A 20,685-nucleotide genomic window follows, 5' to 3' on the forward strand; every position below is an offset into this window, starting at 1 on the left:
CTGGACAACACAGTGAAAGCCTGTCTCTACTAAAAACACACACACAAAAAATTAGCCAGGCGGGGTAGCAGCTACTCGGGAGGCTGAGGCAGGAGAATCACTTGAACCCAGGAGGCAGAGGTTGCAGTGAGCAGAGATTGTGCCATTACACCCCAGCCTGGGCGACAGAGTGAGACTCGGTCTCAAAAAAAAAAAAAAAGAGAAGGAAAGAAAAAGAAACTTTTTTCTCTTGATAAGGTTCTCAATTATAAATATTTCTCTGTTGCACTGTAAGGAAATAAGGTACTCAACTTTGCTTCAGTCCAGGCAACAAACACCTTCCATTTAATAGAGGAATCAGCAACCAACTGAGAAGAGCAAGTCATACATGACCGGCACAAGAATGTAACCTACCTAGGTTTTGGTTTTTTCATCTATAAAATGCTAACCAGTTTAGTGTTGCAGGTAAACATTACTCAGTTATAAATCATCCTAAAATTGTAAATTATTGTATGATATAAAAAGATGTTTTTCTTTCAATCAATTTAATAGCTTTTGCTTCATTCTTTCATTCAATAAATATAAAACAGCACTGACTATCTAAATCCTGTGTAGGAAGATACGGCTCTTGGGTCTCAAAGCACTTATAGTCTAAAGACAAAAAGCAGGCACTTTAACCTTATTCAGGCAACTTGTCCCAGCATATTTCGTGCTCTCCTTCATGCACATAACAACGACATCTTATCATGCAGTGTACACAGAAGATGTTCTATACAGTAGGGAATAGATAATCCCAATTTGGCCAGGAGACTAAGTGGCCAGCAACCCAAACTATCAATGTCTTCTTATAAGCAAATCTGAAAGTCTTGGCAGGCCATTAAAGGTTAATATAAAGAATATAGTTAATGTTTAGAAGTCATAGAAATTACCAAATGGGCACGCTTTGATTCACATATGCAGTGGTCTATTTGATATTTATAACTGGGTTTCTAAATGGCATCTCAAATTTAAAATTTCCAAAATACAACTCTGGATTTTCCCTCTATACCTGATTCCCCCTCCAGTGTACTCCCTTCTTGGTGGTGGGACATATTCCTATCCACCCAGGTGTCCAAGCTAAAGCACGTGAGAGTCATCCTTGACTTCTACACCTCTGCCTTTCCATCTCCTCCCAAACAATTCATTAACAAGGTCCTATCTAAGATATATCTCAAATGCATCTTTTTCTCTCCATCTTGGGCTACTACCCTAGCCCAAGTCACATAATGTCTTACCTGGCTTATTAATCTCCTAACTTGTCCTCCTAAAAATCTTGTTCTGCTACGATGCATTCTCTACCCAGTAGCTATGGTAATTTTTAACTGCCAAACTTTCTGAAAGAGTTGTCCATACTCAACTCATTCAGCTTTTACAATTTCCACTCACTATCCACCTTACACAAATCTCATTTCACGTTATCAGTCCTCCAAACGCCTCTCAAGTCACCAATGTTGCCTAAAGACTAATCCATGGAAACGTTTCAGTTCTTACTTGACTTGTGTACAGTTACCCACTGTTACTACTTTCCCCACCCATCCCCCAGTTTTTAAAGACTCTCCTCCCGACAGCTTTGTCTCCACTCTCTCCTGTCTTCTTTGGCCTCCACTCCAGCTGTCTCTGTTGGCTCTTGGTTGTACGTTTTTCCCTTACCCATTATCTCAATGTTGGTATTCCTTGGCATCTTCTCATTCTATCCATTTTCAGTGGGCAGTTGCTTCTACTTCCATTGCTTCAAATGCCACATGTAAGCCAAAGACTCTCAAATTATCTCTAGCACATTGCTCCATATCCAAATAATCCACCTTCCTACTAGGCAGCTTCACTTCAATTTCCCATGGACACTTCGACCTGTCCAACAAAGAACCATTATCTTCTCCTCCCAAATCTAATGTCTCCCTTTTTCCCTTTCAATAAACTGCTATCATACATCCAGTTGCCCAAGTTAGAAATGTATCATCTTTGATTGTTCCCTTTCACCAGATTTTGCCTATGATACCACCCCATCCTCACTTGGACAAGCACCTTTATCTCTTGTCTGGATTACTGTGTCAGTATCCTCACTAGTGTTACTCTCATTTCCCAATACACTCTTCATGTTACTGTCAGGTATGAATGCAATAGATTGCCTACATCCATTCTTCAACATAGCAACAAGACTATGCACTAGACCCTAAATGCTGTTCCACTTCTCTAGTGATATAGAATATACCACATAGAGATATAGAATGTAACCTATATTCTAGATCACAGCTATGTAAACTGCTGGTAATTCCCAAAATATGCTATGCTTAATTACCTTTGGGTCTCCATATATTGTCTTTTGGGTGGACCTCTTAGCCCATCTATCTTGGCCTAACACCTTCTGGCCTTTTAGATAGCAGTTTACCTGTCACTTTCTTCAGGAAACTTTCCCTGATCGCTCCCCTCCCGTACCAAAACGGGATTGAGTCCTTCACATACTCCCTTAACATTTTAGAGCTTATTCTTATCATGACACTTAACACATTAATTGAAACTGCCTGCTTCCAAGTCTGTATTCACCACCAACTATAAACTCCTAAAGACATTAAATTTAAAAGAAAAAGCATTCATCATTGCATTCACTTTACTAAGTTTTAATCTCCGCAGTGGTTCACCAAAATTTTATGCACTATGGAAAACCAAAGAAAGGAAAAGATTTCAGTACTAGATTTTTGAAAATATACAAGTATGTGTCTAATGTCACAGCAAACAAAATATTTTGCCACTGATCAATTTAAAGAGAATGGTAGGGCAAGTTTTTGTTGTTGTTGTTGCTTGTTTTAATAAAATTAGAAACATATTCCTACAGAAGTTATGTCTTATTTTATTTTTAACTTCAATAGATATTTTTCTTTAGAAAAGCCTGTTGAAAAGTTGTTTTAAAAATCTACCCAGTTTTGCTAATTAAAATTCAGGAGTTATAACAAAAACTGTCTCACCTTTTTCCCTTTTATCAATTTAGAGGCAGGGGATTAACAATGAGTTCAAATAACCATTGACTTATGGTAATAGCTATAATTATGGAATATCCTTGATACAATGTGAAACGAAGACAAAACCAATTAGACAAAATATACAGTTTTTTAAAATCTGCGTTCTGCTGAAAAATAATACAATTTTAGATTTGATACTACTGAACTGCAAGTTCTAAGCCATTTAAAAATTCTTGTTTCAGGTATTCAACCTCTTTTAGCTATTATCTAAACGGTTTATTCATTAACTAAGCAAAACCTGAGAGAATAAGGGTTTTAAAACACTGTACTCTCCTCCCTACCTTAAAGAAAACTTCTCTGATGAAATGGCAAGACATTTATTAGAATAACAAGAGTGAAATCAATTCCCAGCGGAGGCTAAACCAGAATGACTTCTGAGATCCCATTCAGCACTGGAAAGCTCAACTAGATACAACATCAGAGTAAGGTTATAGTAGCTGCAATTAGCATCACCATTCCAGTAGGAGGAGTGTGTTTCCAAGAAATCCCTTGTCTTCAGTATCCAAGTTAGACTACCCCCACCAAAAAAATAAAAATAAAAATAAATAAATTCCAGTATGTTTCTTCAGCAAACCCAATCAAAATTACAGGATTTCTAAAATTCTTCATTACTCACTTAAAAGGCCCACATAAATAAAATCCTTCAGGTAACAGTTCAAAAAGACATATCAAAACTAGTCTTGAAACTGCTTATTAGTCAACATCCTGCTCAGAGAAGTAGAGTTTATTTTGCATAATCCCAGTCTGTCATATAAAACTCTTTCAGCAAAGCATTTAGATTCCTTGTTACATAATAATACACTAAAAGTAATTATATATTTCAAATCTGTTCCTTTTACCTCCTTCAAGGACATCCTTATAAAGATTGCATCTCAAACTTAGAAATTACTGCAAACAAATTGTTTCAGTTATTTTATACACACATGTCCACGTCTAGAAGTCAACCCAGTATTACTTTTCCTCACAAATCTTATACAGTAACTTTCATAGCAACAAATCCATCAATAATGTTACATGTCACTCATACTGGTCATTGGCAAAATACAAATAATCTTTTGTTTTAAACCTACATTTATATTTACTGCCAAGATATTAAGGACCCAAAATTCATTTACTTTAAATCAAGCTTGTCCAATCCACCTTATTTGGTTGTTGTTGTTCTGTTTCGTTTTGTTTTGGGCTTTTAGCATCCTGAAGCCATGGTTTTTAGTTTCTGTCTCTAGTGATAAGCAGAAAAGAAGGATGAGGAAGGGGCTTTACTGGCACAACCAAAAACAGAAACTAAGAACCCATGACGGTATTCTCTCCCTTGGATTCCCCTGTTTTAAATAATCCTGAACCAGTTTTAGGCATAAATATATTAAAACCAAAAAACTGGGTGAGGCAGTGATTCACATCTGTAATCCCAGCTTTTGGGAAGCCAAAGACAGAGGATCACATGAGGCCAGGAGTTCAAGACCAGCCAGGACAACATAGTGAGAACTTGTCCGTACAAGAATAAAAATAAAAAACTTAGCTGGGTGTGGCAGCACACACCTGTAGTCCTAGCTACTTGGGAGAATTGCCTGAGCCCAGAAGTTTGAGGCTGCAGTGAGTTACAATTGTGCCACTACACTCCACCCTGGGTGACAGAGCAAGACCCTGTCTCAAAAAAAAATACGGAAAACCAAAAAACAAAACAGAGAAGAATCAACATCTGGTAGATAGCACCAAACATCACTAAAAGCAGCACAATCTAAAGGGGAAGGGGTGACTAGAAGACAACCAACAGATAATTTCTTCATCAAAACAGTGATTCTGTCTCTATGACCACATTATGCACAAAATACTGTATTTGGTACCATAACAGGATTTGAAAAAACAGATAATGACTTCTGCTTTCACAGAAAAATTCACCATCTCATTCTGGAGAGACAGCATCACAAAATAACAATTGAATACCCACCCAAACAACAAATCAACTAACACAAGTATTATTCAAACCAGTTACCAGAAAAGACAAAGACAAAATAGGAATATAGAATACAAGCAGCCCTGAGTTCTCACTGCCCTACCTTCGATAAAAAGCTGTGGTCAAGATTAAGTTAGATGATAGACACGAAAACACTCTGGAGAAAAATATTTCTTAATGTGAAACAAAAATAAGGCATGACCAAAAACGCAGTAAAGTTCAAGAACAGTTCCTTTGTTCAATATCTTGTATTTAACATATACAATGGTAGTATCAGGCCTAGATCTTCAAGAAACAGAACAGTGTTGTGAGCATATAGAGGAAACTAGTTTTACATCCCAAAGTGGTTGAAATCATTACTTATTATCCTGAATGATGGGATTAAAATTAGGCAAACCTCTATCATATGTTCTCGATTTTACTTGCCAGCTCCAAAAATCACACAGAAAAGAAAACTGACCACCTTACATCAAATAATAGTTGGGCTTTAATTATGGTAATGACAACAAACCAACAGAATCATCCCATCATACCTAAACTCCAGAATCTAACGGCACTATCTCCCCTTCAGGAAAGTAGCTGATAAGCCATAGGGGGCAGCAAAGTTAAGAGAGTGAAATGTAAATAGCAGGAGGTGAAGCCAGGGCAGGAAATGTTAATAGGCTGGGTAACGAACCATGAGTATCAGAGAGAAAAGGACAAAGTCTCAATTAATGAATTAAATCAATAGACAATGCTAACCCAGTGATTCTCAATCCTGGCTGCGCGTTAGAATCACCCTGGGAGCTTTTAAAAATACTGTTAAGTGGATTTTACCTTAGGCCAATTAATTTACAATCCCTTAGGGATGTGCCCAGGTAATTTTTGTTTTGTTTTGTTTTAAACTCTCCAGGTATAGGCCGGGTGCAGTGGCTCACGCCTGTAATCCCAGCACTTTGGGAGGCCAAGGCAGGCAGAACACTTGGGGTCAGGAGTTCAAAACCAGCCTGACCAGCCATGGCAAAACCCCTATCTCTATTAAAAATACAAAAATTAGCTTGGCATGGTGGTGCGTGCAAGAGAATCGCTTGAACCTGGGAGGCAGAGGTGGCAGTGAGCCGAGAGATCGTGCCACTGCACTCCAGCCTGGGGACACAGCGAGACTCAGTATGAAAAAAAAATAAAATAATAAAATAAATAACTTCTCCAAGTATAGCCAGGATTGGGAACCACAGTGCTAAACACATAGTCTTTATTCCCAGCTTTTTACAAAAAGCTAACTTTTAAAAATGAAGCACAAAAATCTAAATGTGTTATTTCTGTTAGTAAACCTGTCTTTGAAATCCAAGGCAGCAATAACTCCCTAAAGACTAATTCATCTTTGTTACTTTATCAAGAGAAAAATGTTATTCTTGCAGGTGAAAATGGCTAAACTGAAGTTGAAAGGAATGAGTCATCACTGATGCAGGAAGACAATTTAAATCTGTTTACATGACAGTAACATATTACAATGGTTGCATTATTTTACCAAATACATTTTATTGGATTAGCACTTTATTCAGTTAGACATTTCATAAAATAATCCACAATTAACAATCAGATAAGGTAATAAAACGGAGGGAATGAAGAGATGATCCTAAACAGGAATTCTAAAGATGTTAAAATAGGTTTAAATAGAAAAGTTTTTCCTTTATGTGAGGACTAGCAGTGAACACTTTAGCAATGTCTCTTAAGAATATCCTAAAAACATTTTAAGTTTTTTAAAAATAAATCTTCCAGAAGAGATATCTCAGAAAATAGTCCTAAAATGACTAAAATGTTATTTCCCTTTGTAAACAATTTTCTTAACATCTTCAGATGAATTTGAACTCTCCTCTAGTGCCATCCCAATTGTGTTTAGATGGAATGACAGTAACTTTGAGAAGATCTATAAACCTTAAATGTTGAGTGAGTAGTACGGTTTTCTCTCCACAAAAAGGTTTAGTTACAGAACTTAAGATAATATCAGTGTTCTTGTTCCACAATTACCTTAGATCACCTACTCTAGAAAACACACACATTTTTCCCCCTAAAGGTAAGGAAGCACTGCAATCAACACCACTATTACTGGCCTCAATACCTCTAGTGGGACACAGTTGCTAAGAATGGACCAACAAAGAATCTGAGTGCTACTTGGGAAAGTTTCACCTCTTCTGAAGGGGATTTCAATCTCAAAGCCAGTTTCAGCCTGATCTTGCTATTTATTTCCTGGCTGTCTCCTATGAGGACTGCACATCTATACAATTCTACTGGTTAGGTTGATTTCTTCGCTTGGTAAAAAAATCTTACCACAGCTTTTAATGTTTTAAAGAGTCTGACTTAATCCTATTTCCATTTCTACACTCGTGCTGAAAGATGTTACAGCTGCACTTCACATAAATCATATCTGAAAACTGATTATAAATAAAATCACACTTTAAATACACTAGGAAAGTTTACCATTTAAGTAAGTAATCCTATTAATAATCCTTCATTTAAAAATATTTTTAATCTGGATTTTCAAATATTTAAGAGAATGGGAACTAACATTCTTTGCCTATTTTTAGGCACTTAAATTATTCCCCTTAATCCCCACAGGCCTGGGGAGATTTGTATTATCCCTATTTTAAAGATAAGGAAAGCGACTTAGAAAGATTAAAAATTTACCTTTGACCCAGGACTAACCCCAGAGACCCAACTCTATCACACTGCTTCAAATTTACGTAAAACAGTTAACAGCACAAATACTGAAATCATTTGACCTAGGTCCCGGTGTCAGTTGCAACATCATCCAGAGAAGTAATCACAGGCCAGAAACTATTCTTTTTAGGCCTCAACTTTCTCATCAATAAAATGGGAATATTGATCTTGCAAAAAGTTCAGGGATGACCCAATGAATAGGATGTTTGTAAAAATACACTGAGCCATGGATTATCAAACAACAGTGTTACCCTTACTTACTAGGTGTGAAAAAGCAGGAGATACACAGGGATTAAGGGTTACACATCTTTGGATTGTTTCACTTGGTATGAACAATGCTGTTTTATAATTTAAGAAAATTTTTAAGATAAAATAATTTTAAAATGCTAAAATGTTATATAAATGTAAGGCATCAACTACTTTACCAAACCAATCCTTCCAGAATCTTAAACAAAATAGTTTAGACTGAAAAGCCTTTTAACAAGGCTTGTTTATTAAATACTTTCAATTATAAAACAATTTATTCTGAACATTTTTGCCATTAAAATCCTACAACCCACTTACTAAATGATTTTGCACAAATACTTCTTACAGGTGAAAAGGTTGGATCATTTTGTTAATCCTATGGTTTGAGGAAAACTAGTTGGCACCTTTCCAGTTCAGATGCATGTGGTCAAAGTGTAACATAAGCAGGCTGGTATGAAACTTAAAAAATCTTGGAGTCCATGGATATCTGAATCACTCCACAGTAAGATGGTATTTCAGAGGAGGAAGAAAATTCTTTCTTTCATACACATACTAAAGGGCTTTCCACTGTTTTCCTGAAGGCCACAAATGGAAAAAACTACCACTGGCAGAAAAAACACAACACTGTGGTATCAAGTACACTGCCAAAGTTCCAATTGAAGCAATTGAATGTTGTTGTTTTTTTAAAATCACTTTCAAGCATTTTGGCATCTGGAGTAAAAGAAGTTGTTCCTATTAGTTTGTAATCCAAGTAAGGGTCTTATTTCCTCAATTAAATTTGCATAAATTTATCCTGAATACATAATTTTCCTTATGATGAATACTGCATTTTCATGCAAATATCTACAATTAATGTAAAGTTCCAATTTACTTTTTTCTTTACTAGTGACCAAATACTATATGGCACCTTCAACTTGTTAAACCCTGCATCATATAACTTAGATGATTACTGACTCTATGCATATTTTTGCCAGGCTTTTAAAAGCAAAATGTGGCCAGGCGCGGTGGCTCACGCCTGTAATCCCACCACTTTGGGAGGCCGAGGTGGCCCGATCACCTGAGGTCAGGAGTTGGAGACCAGCCTGACCAACATAGTTAAACCCCATCTCTACTAAGAATACAAAATTAGCCGGCCGTGGTGACACATGCCTGTAATCCCAGCTAGCTGGGAGGCTGAGGCAGGAGAATTGTTTGAACCCGGGAGGCGGAGGTTGCAGTGAGCCGAGATCGCGCCATTGCACTCCAGCCTGGGCAACGAGAGTGAAACTCCGTCTCAAAAAAATAAAATAAAATAAATAAAACAAAAGCAAAACGTATCAAAGCTGCATCTCCTGGCTTGAAACCAAACAAATGTTTAATATTCAATTACTTTTATTAAAGTATACTATTAAGAAGTACAATACTAAGAAACTAGAATATCTAACTAAAAAGCAAATTCAATAACTATGAAATAACCCCGGCACCAAATCTTCAAACTACATAGTTTGACAATTTAATGGGAGAAAAAAAATCAGTAGTATAAAAAAACTATGATATTTTAAATAAGTGTAAAATTTAAAATCTATGAATAGCAAAGACGATATTCTTTTATAGCTATGACATCATTCAAGAATTAAAGTCTTGGCAATGCCTATCATTATAGTCTACCATTTTGCTATGTAAATTTTAACAATTTTTGTACGCTAAAAAGCAATCAAATGATAAATTCGATAGCACAGACTAATATCTCAAAACCTCTTTTCAAAAGCCAGTTTGATTCTAACTGTGAGATGTCATGATTTAGAAGCACTCCAAGAGTCACGGCAAGGTAGGGTCTCAACAGGGTTCTGGAGCTGTTGTAGGTCAACTGTGATTTGATCTGGGGTTTTCTTTAGACTACAGGCCCAAAGACAAATGAGCACCAGACTGGCCTTGAAGGGGATGCTGCAGCTTTTTCAAATGAATTGAAAAATCTGAACATCAGATGATACGGATTTCCGTCAGGTTGCAAATTTTATTTAAATATGTAGGAGCGTTATCATCTTGTTCCATCATTTCTATCTCATAAAAAGCAAGGACATTAAAATTATAAAATTAAACATGAGTAATACACAAAGAATAAACTAGACCACCAGGAAATAACATCGACAATCCTCTAAACCTAGTGGGAAAAGTGAGCCAAAAAGAGTGCGAAGTTTTCCTGCAAGGCATTAGGCACGGATACCAATTTGAATTCCTGTACAAACCTACAAAGTCCCTGGAATCACTGCCTGGCAAACTAAGTTCCCATTCGACTGCAAAGCAACACTAACCTACTCCTTCATATTTCCAAATAGACCATGTGTATCGTCTCAGACAACAGAATATTTTAAATCTTTCTATTCTTTGAGCTAAAGGATACCATTTAAACCTAACGATCCAGTGAATGAGGTACTACACTGGTCAAATTTTAGGCTTTTTCTTTATAAATACATCCAAAGGCCAGCTAACTCTTAACCGTTGTTTGCATTCGGATTCCTGGTCTGATGACTGTTAGGGGCAATCAATGGGAAGTGAAGTTGAGAAGAGGGTGGGTGCAGACGGCTTTATAATTGTAAAAGTAAAGGACTAGCTAAAAGTGGCCGAACAGAGGAGCTGACACTCGGGAAAGTGAAGGTCCGGGAAGGTTCGTGCGGTTGTTAAAGCAAGACCGGGAAAGGGCAAACCTGGAAGAAGAGTGAAGGACTCTACCTCGCGGGACGCAAGATAAGAAGTGCAGGTTAAGCAAGCGCGCAGGTGGGGAGGAGTGTTGGCCTCCCCTAGGATGGAAAGAGTTCAGGTGAGAATTAGAAGGAAAGAGCCAAGACTTCACAGAAAACCTGTTTGAATAAGGAGGAGGGGGTGAGGGGACGCCAAGGCATCGTGGGGAACTCGGCTCACACACTACCAGTCCCAGCTGAGCAGGAGAAGCCCAGCAGGAAATGGCTCTGCTGGCGCAGAGGCAAGCGTTGCCAGCCCCTGAGCTCGCTCCTGGGGCTGCGCCCTCGGAGGTTACCTTTGAGCTGGGGCAGCGGGTGCAGCTCCGCCTGGCTGCCCTGGCTGCGAAACTGCGACGAGCCCTGGGAGCGCTTCTGCCTCTGCGCCTTGCGGACCGATTTCCGGGTGAAGCCGTCCACTTTCTCCGAGGCAGAGATGGCGGCGCTGGCAGCCCCCGCCGGCGGCGACGACGACGACATCTCCGCGGCCCTGGCGCTTGGCAGCTCCGGCGGCTGCTTGCAAGGCACCGGCAGCGGCGGAGACGGCAGGAGGAGGCGGGGGAGAGGCGCGGGGTGCTCGCGCCCCTGCGCCCCGGCCCCACGGCCCTCTGGCCCCGGGACGCCGCCGAGCTTCTCCTCGCCGCCCGCCAACGCCTCACGGCCACATCTCAGCGCCGGAGGTTCCTGGTCCCCGGCGCGCGGCGAGCTCCCGGGGCTGACGGAGGGAAGGGCGGGGGCGGAGGGGGGTGAAGAAGTTGTTGACTCCGGGCGCGCAGGGCGGGCTTAAGAGAGCCCGAAGTTTAGACAACTGAGGCGAGGGCACGGGGGTGCGGGCGCCGAGCGCCCCTCTCGTCGCTTCTGCCCCGGTCGCCAGCCAGCCGGCCGGCCAGCACCTCAGCGGCCGCTGCCGGCGCAGCCCGCCCTGCCTGGAGCCTCCTCCCGGGGCGCTGCCATCGCCGGTCCCCTCGGAGCCACTGCCGCGGTGCCCGCTCTTCCCGGTCAGCGCCGGCCCCTCATCGCCCGGGGGGCGCTACCCCGTGGCCCCGGCCCTCTGCGTGCACACACTCGCTCCTTGCCGCGCTGGGCGGCCCGAACCCCCTCCCCCACGCGCCCGTCGGCCGCCCACGGAGAACCCCCGGCGAGCGACCGCTACAACTTGAGAAGGTGGTTGGTACAGGCGAGCGGGGAGTGTGTGCGCGTGTGCGCGCGCCAGGGCGCGCGGCCCGGGGAGGGGCCTCGCGAGGGGTGGGGAGGGAGGAGTTTGACTGACAACTTCCGCGGGGTCCCGCCCGCCTCTTGGTGCGGCGGCGGGGGAGGGGGTGGGAAAGCATGCCAGCCCTCTTAGCCAATCACACGGCTAAGCGGCAGCTACGGCGTGAGGTGCGGCCTCTTGAGGCAGAGGAGTGGGGCGGGCTGTGTGACGGGCTTCGGCCACAGCCAATCGTAAGTGAAGACGGCGAGCGGGGTGCCCCTGCGTCACAACAAATGTGGCAAATCTGTTGGGAGGGAGGGGAAGAGCCCCTCCACCAGCGGGCACTTTTGCGCTCATGCGCAACTGCTCCAGGTTGTCATTGCTCTCCTGACCGTCTGCGAGAAGACCGGGAAACTTGAGAGGGTGCGTTCAGAGAGCAAAATAGAGCGCCCCTTCCCTTCCCTCACCTCTCTCCTGGCCAATGAAGAACTGAAGCGATTGGTGGGGCGCCGGAGGGCTGGGGCGCGAAAGAGCGCCAGGTGTTACCCCACTGAAAGGGGGCGCAGCAAAGGTCGGGTGGCAAGCAAGCAGTGTGATTGACGGGCGAGGGGCCCGGGGAAGGCGAGGAGGTGAGCTCGTCCAATCGTTGCGAGGTACTGGACACCTGGGCGGGTCTTAGCGCCTTACTGGCCCCAAACCGCAAAATTGGTAGTTGCGGAATAAATTAGTAGTTCTTGGGAGGTTCGGACTCCGCAATTCCAGAGAGCTACTCTTGCATGGGGTTTGGGCAGTCTAGCATCGACTGCTTCAAAGAGTTCTGCAAGTCCACGCCCTCTAAAAAGAGCTTTCTCATTCCCAATTTAGTATCCTGCTAATTTTCACCCCTCCTTGAGCCAAAGGCCCTCAACTACTCCAACGAGAAGAGTACAAATTCATTGGTCAGTGGTGTGTGGATATGGAGGCTTGCCATGTACTCTTACCGGAATCTCTTTCTTGGCGATTCCGTCTAGATTTTGAATTTCTTAAGGACAAGGACTGGTCATCTTAGTTTTTTGTGCAGTGCTTTCCATACGGAGGCCGTTAATAATTATTAATCTGAACAGGCAGCCTCCCTTTGCGCCAATGGACCCAAATCTGTAATCCCCTCCTTCCAGCTCCAGACCTTTTCCTTTCAACATAATAAAAGTAGTTGTCGTATATTTAAACGAAGCCACCTGATGCATATGTACAGAAGATTCCAACTTCGGTAGGAAGTTGAATTCTAGACCTAGAACCAAACATACTATCCTCAAAACATTTCCTCCTTCAGATTTGCTGGGCGGTGAAATTGTACATAATCCTCCCAGTCAAGGAGGTTCAAACCTCAGCAGCGTTTCTGACACTTTTCGCTTTCTCACATAGTCAAGCTCCACATCATGTTAAATCTACTTTCACAATTGGCCTTTCTCCCAATGCCACATCAATCTTTTAAGATCACTTTTATCTTACCTGCGTGTTTGAGGAACCACCCAATACCTGCAGAATACAGTCCAAATTCAAGGCTCTCTGCAATCTGACTCCTGTCTTTCCAAGTGTAAATTCCTCCATGTGCCCACACAAACTCTTTTTAGTTCAGGCACACATTCCACATACTGATCCCCTAAAAGAAGTTATGCATTCTCAACACTTAGTCTTTGCTGTTCCAACATCTTGAAATAATCCACTTTTTTTTTCTTTTTCTTTTTTGAGACGGAGTCTTGCTCTGTCACCCAGGCTGGAGTGCAATGGCGGCACAATCTCGGCTCACTGCAAGCTCCACCTCCCAGGTTCAAGCGATTCTCCTGCCTCAGCCTCCCGAGTAGCTGGGATTACAGGCATCTGCCACCACGCCCGGCTAATTTTTTGTATTTTTAGTAGCGACGGGGTTTCACCACGTTGGCCAGGCTTGTCTCGAACTCCTGACCTCGTGATTCGCCCACCTCCGCCTCCCAAAGCGCTGGGATTACAGGCGTGAGCCACCGCACCCGGCCCACTTTTTTTTCATCTTTTTGAAATTTCTTTTCTTCAAACCCTCTATCTTTTATGAAGCATGACAATCCAGCCAGAAGTGATGCCTCCCTTCTTTGTATTCCTATTGCGTTTAGTGTTCACACCACTCACAGCTGAAAGTCTGTCAACACCAAGAGAGCAAGAACTCAGTTATTTTACACATCTGTTTCCCCCACTGAGCAGAGGATAACAATCACATTTTTAGTTCTCAACAGCAGAATTTCTGAAAGCATGGTTACTGGATCACCTGCATCAGCATCCTCTGGGGTGCTTATTGAAAATGCAGATTCCTGGACCTCTCCCCGCCTCCCCCCCACAGAATTAGAACCTATGGGAAAAGCACTGAGAAGTCTATTTTTAATAACTTCCCTAGGTTATTCTTACGTACACAAAAGTTTGGAACTACTATTCTGTAGTCATCTGGAAGTTATTAAAAACAGATTGTAAATGTCTATAAGTCAGGAGTAGTATTATTTATAATAATTTACATAAAATAAGAAAGGGAGACAAATAGCAGAAAGAAAATCAGTACAGGCCGGGTGCAGTGGCTCACGTCTGTAATCCCAGCACTTTGGGAGGCCAAGGCGAGTGATCACGAGGTCAGGAGTTTGAGACCAGCCTGGCCAACATGGTGAAACCCCGTCTCTACTAAAAATAAAAAATTAGCCGGGCGTGGTGGTACGAGCCTGTAGTCCCAGCTACTCAGGAGGCTGAGGCAGAAGAATCGCTTGAACCCGGGAGGCAGAGGTTGCAGTGAGCCAAGATTGCAGCACTGCACTCCAGCCTGGGCGACAGAGTGAGACTCCGTCTCAAAAAACAAAAAACAAAAAAAAGAAAAGAAAAGAAAAAAGATAAATGCAATAAAGCAAATTCTGTAAGTCAATACAATAAATCATATTCCATGTTCATACTGGAATATGATAAATAATAGATACTGGATAGAATAGAAAATATTGGAAACAAGTTTTTGGGAGTCTTGGAACCAGCAAAAACCATCTGGGCTTTGTCTGAAACAGCCTCTTGGGGAAGAATTTTGAGCATAATTTTAAAGATCAAGTCAAAACCTGAAAAGAGAGGATCAAGTCACTAAGCATTTTCCAGGGGGAAGAACAAAAGCCCAAGAGTCAAAATGCCTGACTCTGTGCTACTTATCAATAGAATGATCCTGTCCAGTCACTTTTTCCACATGTGTACATCAGAAAAAAAAAAATGACAACCTGCTTCACAGGGCTGGCATGAGTTTTAAATATGACCCAAGAAAAAACACTCAGGGAAATAAAAATTATGTAGATGAAAATGTTATGCATACATGTATATCAAACATTTATTTTCCATCCACTATTTTGAGTAAATAAGGTATCTGGGTCCTAAACAGAGATTTGGTCACTAAGAATCGTCTAATAGGAAACTGCAATGACAGTACTAATCTATATGTGCCCCTGAAGCAGGAAGAGTGTCTGATTCCATGCCATAGAATTTCTGATCCTTCCCATATGTGAAGCTCCTTGGTCAAGAGCAATTTAGAGACCAGGACTGCATCACTAACAAATTCCTTGGATGGTTTGTGCTTACATTACTTGACTTCTTTAGTTTATAAACGTATATACACTTACTGACCTTATTCTTTTGTTGAGAAAAATGATGCAAGAAACAGTAATATCCACAACATCAAAGTAATGGTTGTGTAATGGTTTTAAAGAGCACATCACAAAGAGTGTTCTTTTCAAATCACTGTGAAATTCTCTAAAGCATATTCAAGCAAAGTTTCGACTGTCAACATTCTCTTTCCTTAAGAGTCATGATTCCCAAACTGCTCCAATAGAACACCAGACCAAGGTGTCGGATCTACAGAATCAAAGAGTAGTAGTATTTTCCAAATTGACACAGAATTTCTCTCATGGTCAAGCACAGTGGCTCATGCCTGTAATCCCAACACTTTGGGAGGCCAAGGCCGGAGGATCACTTGAGCCCAGGAATTCAAGACCGGCCTGGGCAACGTGGCAAAACCCCATCTCTACTAAAAATACAGAAAATTAGGTGGGGGTGGTGGTGTGCACTTGTAGTCCCAGTGACTCAGGAGGCTGAGGTGGGAGAATCACCTGATGCCAGGAAGTCGAGGCTGCAGTGAGCACTGATGGTGCCACTGCACTGTAGCCTGGGAGAAAGAGTGAAACTTTATCTCAAAATAAATAAATAAATAAATATCTCATATCTCTTTAAAATGTTTGCATCTTACTACCACTTTACTAGAATTTAAATCAAGATAGTATCTGACTTATAAAAATACACTAATTTTTAGTGCCTCATTTCTATTTATTTAAATACATTCACATTATTTAAAATTCAAAAGGAGTAAAGGGGCAACAGGAAATGTCTCACTCCCACCCCTGCTTCCCAACATCTGGTTCCCCGCTTTGGGGACAACCACTGCTATCAGTTTCTTATATATGTTTCCAGAGATATAATGTGTTTAATTGCTTAAGGCTTAGCAAAGTCACACTTCAAGAAGCTGCAGGAGAGAGCGCCAAATCCTAACTGCTATTCCAGCAGGGAAATTAATATTGTTAAAATGTTCATACTATTCAAAGCAATACATAGATTTAACCCAATCCCTATCAAAATTCCAAGGCATTCTTCACAGAAATAGAAAAAACAATAAAATTCATTTGCAACCACAAAAATTCCCAAACAGCCAAAGCAATATTGAAAAAGGAAAAGTTAGAGGTATCATACTTCCTGATTTAAAAGTATATTACAAAGCTATAGTAATCAAAACAGAATAGTTCTGGCATAAAAACAGACACATAAACCAGTGGAACAGAATAGAGAGCCCAGAGATAAATTCAACTGTATATGATAGTCTCTTCAATAAAGGTGCTAGGAAAACCATACATCCACATGCAAAACAATGAAATTGGACCTTTATATCACACACTAAAATCATCTCAAAATCAACATAGGGAAAATGCTCCTTGACATTGGCCTTGGCAATGATTTTTGTTTTTATATTACATCAGAAGCTCAGGGTACAAAAGCAAAAATAAATAAATGGGACACATCAAACCAAAAAGCTTCTGCATGGCAAAGGGAACAATCAACAAAATGAAAAGATAACCTATGGAATGGAAAAAAAATTTGCAAACCACATATCTGATAAGGGGTTAGTATCTAAAATTTATAAAGGACTCTTACAACTCAATAGCAGAAAAAATAAATAACCTAAAAAAAAATCTAAAAAAATAAAAATAAATTTAAAAAATTGACAAGGCTGGGCATAGCAGCTCACATCTGTAATCCCAGCACTTTGGGAGGCCAAGGCGAGCAGATCACTTGAGGCCAGGAGTTTGACACCAGCCTAGCCAACATGGCAAAACCCCATCTCTACTAAATATGCAAAACTTAGTTGGGCGTGGTGGTGCACACCTGTAGTCCCAGCTACTTGGGAGGCTGAGACATGAGAATCACTTGAACCCGGGAGGCAGAGGTTGCAGTGAGCTGAGATAGTGCCACTGCACTCCAACCTGGACGACAGAGGGAGACTCTGTCTCAAAAACAAATAAATAAAATAAAAATGGACAAAAGACCTGAACAGACATTTCTCTAAAGAAGACATAAAAATGGTCAACAGGTGCTGGGCACGGTGGTTCATGCCCATAATCCCAGCACTTTGGGAGGCTGAGGTGGGTGGATCACCAGAGTTCAGGAGTTCGAGACCAGCCTGGCCAACATGGTGAAACCCTGTCTCTACTAAAAAAAATACAAACAATTAGCCAAGCATTATGGTGGGTCCCTGTAATCCCAGCTACTTGGGAGGCTGAGGCAGGAGAATCGCTTGAACCTGGGAGGCGGTTGCAGTAAGCCGAGATTGCACCATTGCACTCCAGCCTAAGCAACAAGAGTGAAACTCTGTCTCAAAAAAAAAAAAAAAAGTCAACAGGTATATGAAGAGGTACTTGACATCACTATCATCAGGGAAATGCAAATTAAAACCACTAGGAGATATCAGTTCACATCCATAAGGATGGCTATTACCAAAAAGACAATAGGCAACAAATGTTGGCAAGGGTACAGAGAAAAGGGAACCCTAGTACACAATTGGTGGGAATGTAGATTGGTACAATCATTATGAAAAACAGCATGGAGTTCCTGAAGAAATTCAAAACCGAACTACCTCATGACCCAGCAATCCTTCTAGTGGATGTATATCCAAAGGATATGAAATACCACTTGGTAAAGATATGTGCATTCCCAATGTTAAGTGCAGCATTATTCACAATAGGCAATACATGGAAACAACCTAAATGTCCATCAATAGACGAACATATAAAGAAAATGGTATGTACGTGTGTGTGTATAATGGGATATTATTTTTATATATATAAAATATATATAGACAATCATTATATGCATTATACAGACACATTTTATATATATAATATATATATATATAAAATGGAATATTATTCAGCCCTCTAAGAGGAGATCCTGCCATTTGCTACAACATGAATGGACCTAGAGGACATTATGCTAAACGAAATAAGCCAGATACAGAAAAATATTGCATGATCTCATTTATATGTAGATTTAAAAAAAAAAGAGTTCAAATACACAGAGAATGAAACAGTGGGATGCAGTGAGGAAGAGGAAACGGGGAGATGTAGGTCAAAAGATACAAAATAACATATGTGTAAGATGAATAAGTTTAGAGATCTAATGTAGGAGGAAAGTTAATAAAAATTGTATTATATTAGGGGTTTTTTTGTTAAATAAGTAGATCATACCGCTCTTGTCACAAAAAAGGTAACTATGTAAGAGGGTAGATCTATTAATCTGCTTCACTAGAGTAACCATTTTACTATCTACTTTTCTAGATTTTTTGAAAGAATTCTAATTCCATATTGTCTATCTGGCCATTTTGCAAGCACAAGAACATATTGATATGATTAGAAGTCATGGTTTTCAATTGCTGCCATTTTTGCTTTTCAACTTTAAATTTCTTTTAGTTAAGCTTATTATGATTCACTTCATTTGTTGTGGGCTGTTCTACAGGCTATTCTGTTGGTCAACCAGGAGCTTAGACAAGGCCAGTGGCAGTAGAGATGGCTAGACTGGAGATTTATTTTGGACGAGGAGTATATAGGATTTGCAGATGGACTGAATGTGGGCTGTTGATACAGCAGAGGTATTATTAATCCCCCAAAACCTGCTCCTGTACTTATACTTTCTGATTATCACGGAATCATCTTTCCAAAACTATGAAATCTTTTGCCCCATCTAAATGGGCTGTAATCATCAATGTTCAATAGCCCCTGGTCTACCCAGTTCTTTACCTGTATAGTTGAGGAACCAGGACATAGTTTCAAGGGGCTCAACTCATGCTAATATACCCTTGCCCTTGCAGAGTGGGACGAACGAACCTGACGTTAGCAAACTCTCCACACTTTAATTCAACCTTGCAAACAGGAGGAGAATGGCGTGAACCCGGGAGGCAGAGCTTGCAGTGAGCCGAGATCGCGCCACTGCACTCCAGCCTGGGCGACAGAGCGAGACTCCATCTCAAAAAAAAACCAAAACAAACAAAAAAAAACCCTGGGGTACCCTTACTTGACGACACTGCAGAGAAAGAAGATGGTATCAGATTATGGAGTGTCAGCAAGTTTGGACCTGATCCTGAAGTCAGTGGGGAGATGCTGGAGACTATTTGAATAGAAGGTGTCATGTTGAAGTAGTGTTTTAAGATCACCAGGTGAAGGCAATGGAAGCCAAAGAGATTGGCTGGAGATGATTACAGGTGTCCAGGCAGCCAGGGCTTGAATGAGTGGTGCTAAGCGGTGTGTGTCAGTGGCACCCATGAAGCTTTTCCAAGCTATAACTTCCTGGCTCCCCAGTGGACATGAGAATCTTGGGGTAGAAGAGGCAAAACGTGTAGTTTGAAAAAAATCCCAAGTGATACTCCAGTCCCCTCCCCCTATCCTATCCTCCATTTCTTGGTGATGAGTGGCTTGAACTAAAAATGGCCTTAGGAATAGATGTGAGAGATACTACAAAAGAATACTACACTAGAAAGATTTGACTAAAGGTGTAGGAGGGAGGCGGCAAGTCAAAGAGGAAAATTACAAATGATGCCAAGGTTTTGAATTGGGTGACCAAATAAATTGGGGGCCTTTAACAAAAGTCCAGTAGCTGATCCAGTTTTCTTTTGTGGGAGGAGGTAGAGAGGGGTGTCAGAGGAAGGAAGGGAAAGAGAAGCAAACATGAGTCTGAGGTTAGAAATGTTGAGTTAAAAGAGCTTTTTAAGGTCGTTGAAGCTGAAGAGCTGGATCTTTATCTTTAAAAAGAGGTGATGACATGTTGTATATTAATTTGGAGAAAGAAGATGACTAGAATGGGCTGACAGCCTAGTGTAGGCCAAAGCAAAGAAGGAAATTACACAAATAACACAAGCCTCTTTTTCCTCTTTTAAGGAAAAAAAATCATGACAGAAACAAATGGGCAAAAGATGGCCTGTCATGTGCCTCTGCATTCTCTAGTGCCAAACAGTCAGTAGAACTGCACAGGAGAGGACCAGGCCCAGGGCAACCCCTGTATCTGCTGTGGCTGTGGGCCAAAGATCAGGAACAATGCAGCCCTCACTCTGGGCTCACCATGTGCACACACACAGACACACACACACACACTCACCCTGCGTTTAAATTCTTAACCACCTTCTAAGCAAAACTATACCTAGATCTTTTTATGATGCCTTTATAGAGGAAGAAAAAAATCAATTTACCAACTGAGCACCTCCTCCTAGTTTCAGGCAAGATCTGTGCAAAGTCTTCTAGC

At 41.2% G+C, this 20,685-nt stretch overlaps 1 protein-coding gene across 1 annotated transcript in view; it reads right to left on the reverse strand.

Annotated features, from left to right (window-relative positions):
- PPP2R5A (protein phosphatase 2 regulatory subunit B'alpha) overlaps positions 1-11,436 on the reverse strand; it is a 77,316-nt gene extending 65,880 nt beyond the window's left edge. Inside the window, exon 1 of the mRNA XM_055234972.2 lies at positions 10,940-11,436. Within this exon, the coding sequence (XP_055090947.1) occupies positions 10,940-11,120 (181 nt within the window). The 5' untranslated portion in view covers positions 11,121-11,436. The remainder of the gene's footprint in view (positions 1-10,939) is intronic.
- Positions 11,437-20,685: the final 9,249 nt, after the last annotated feature.

Source organism: Symphalangus syndactylus, chromosome 19 (genome assembly GCF_028878055.3).
Source record: "Symphalangus syndactylus isolate Jambi chromosome 19, NHGRI_mSymSyn1-v2.1_pri, whole genome shotgun sequence".
Lineage (NCBI taxonomy): Eukaryota > Metazoa > Chordata > Mammalia > Primates > Hylobatidae > Symphalangus > Symphalangus syndactylus.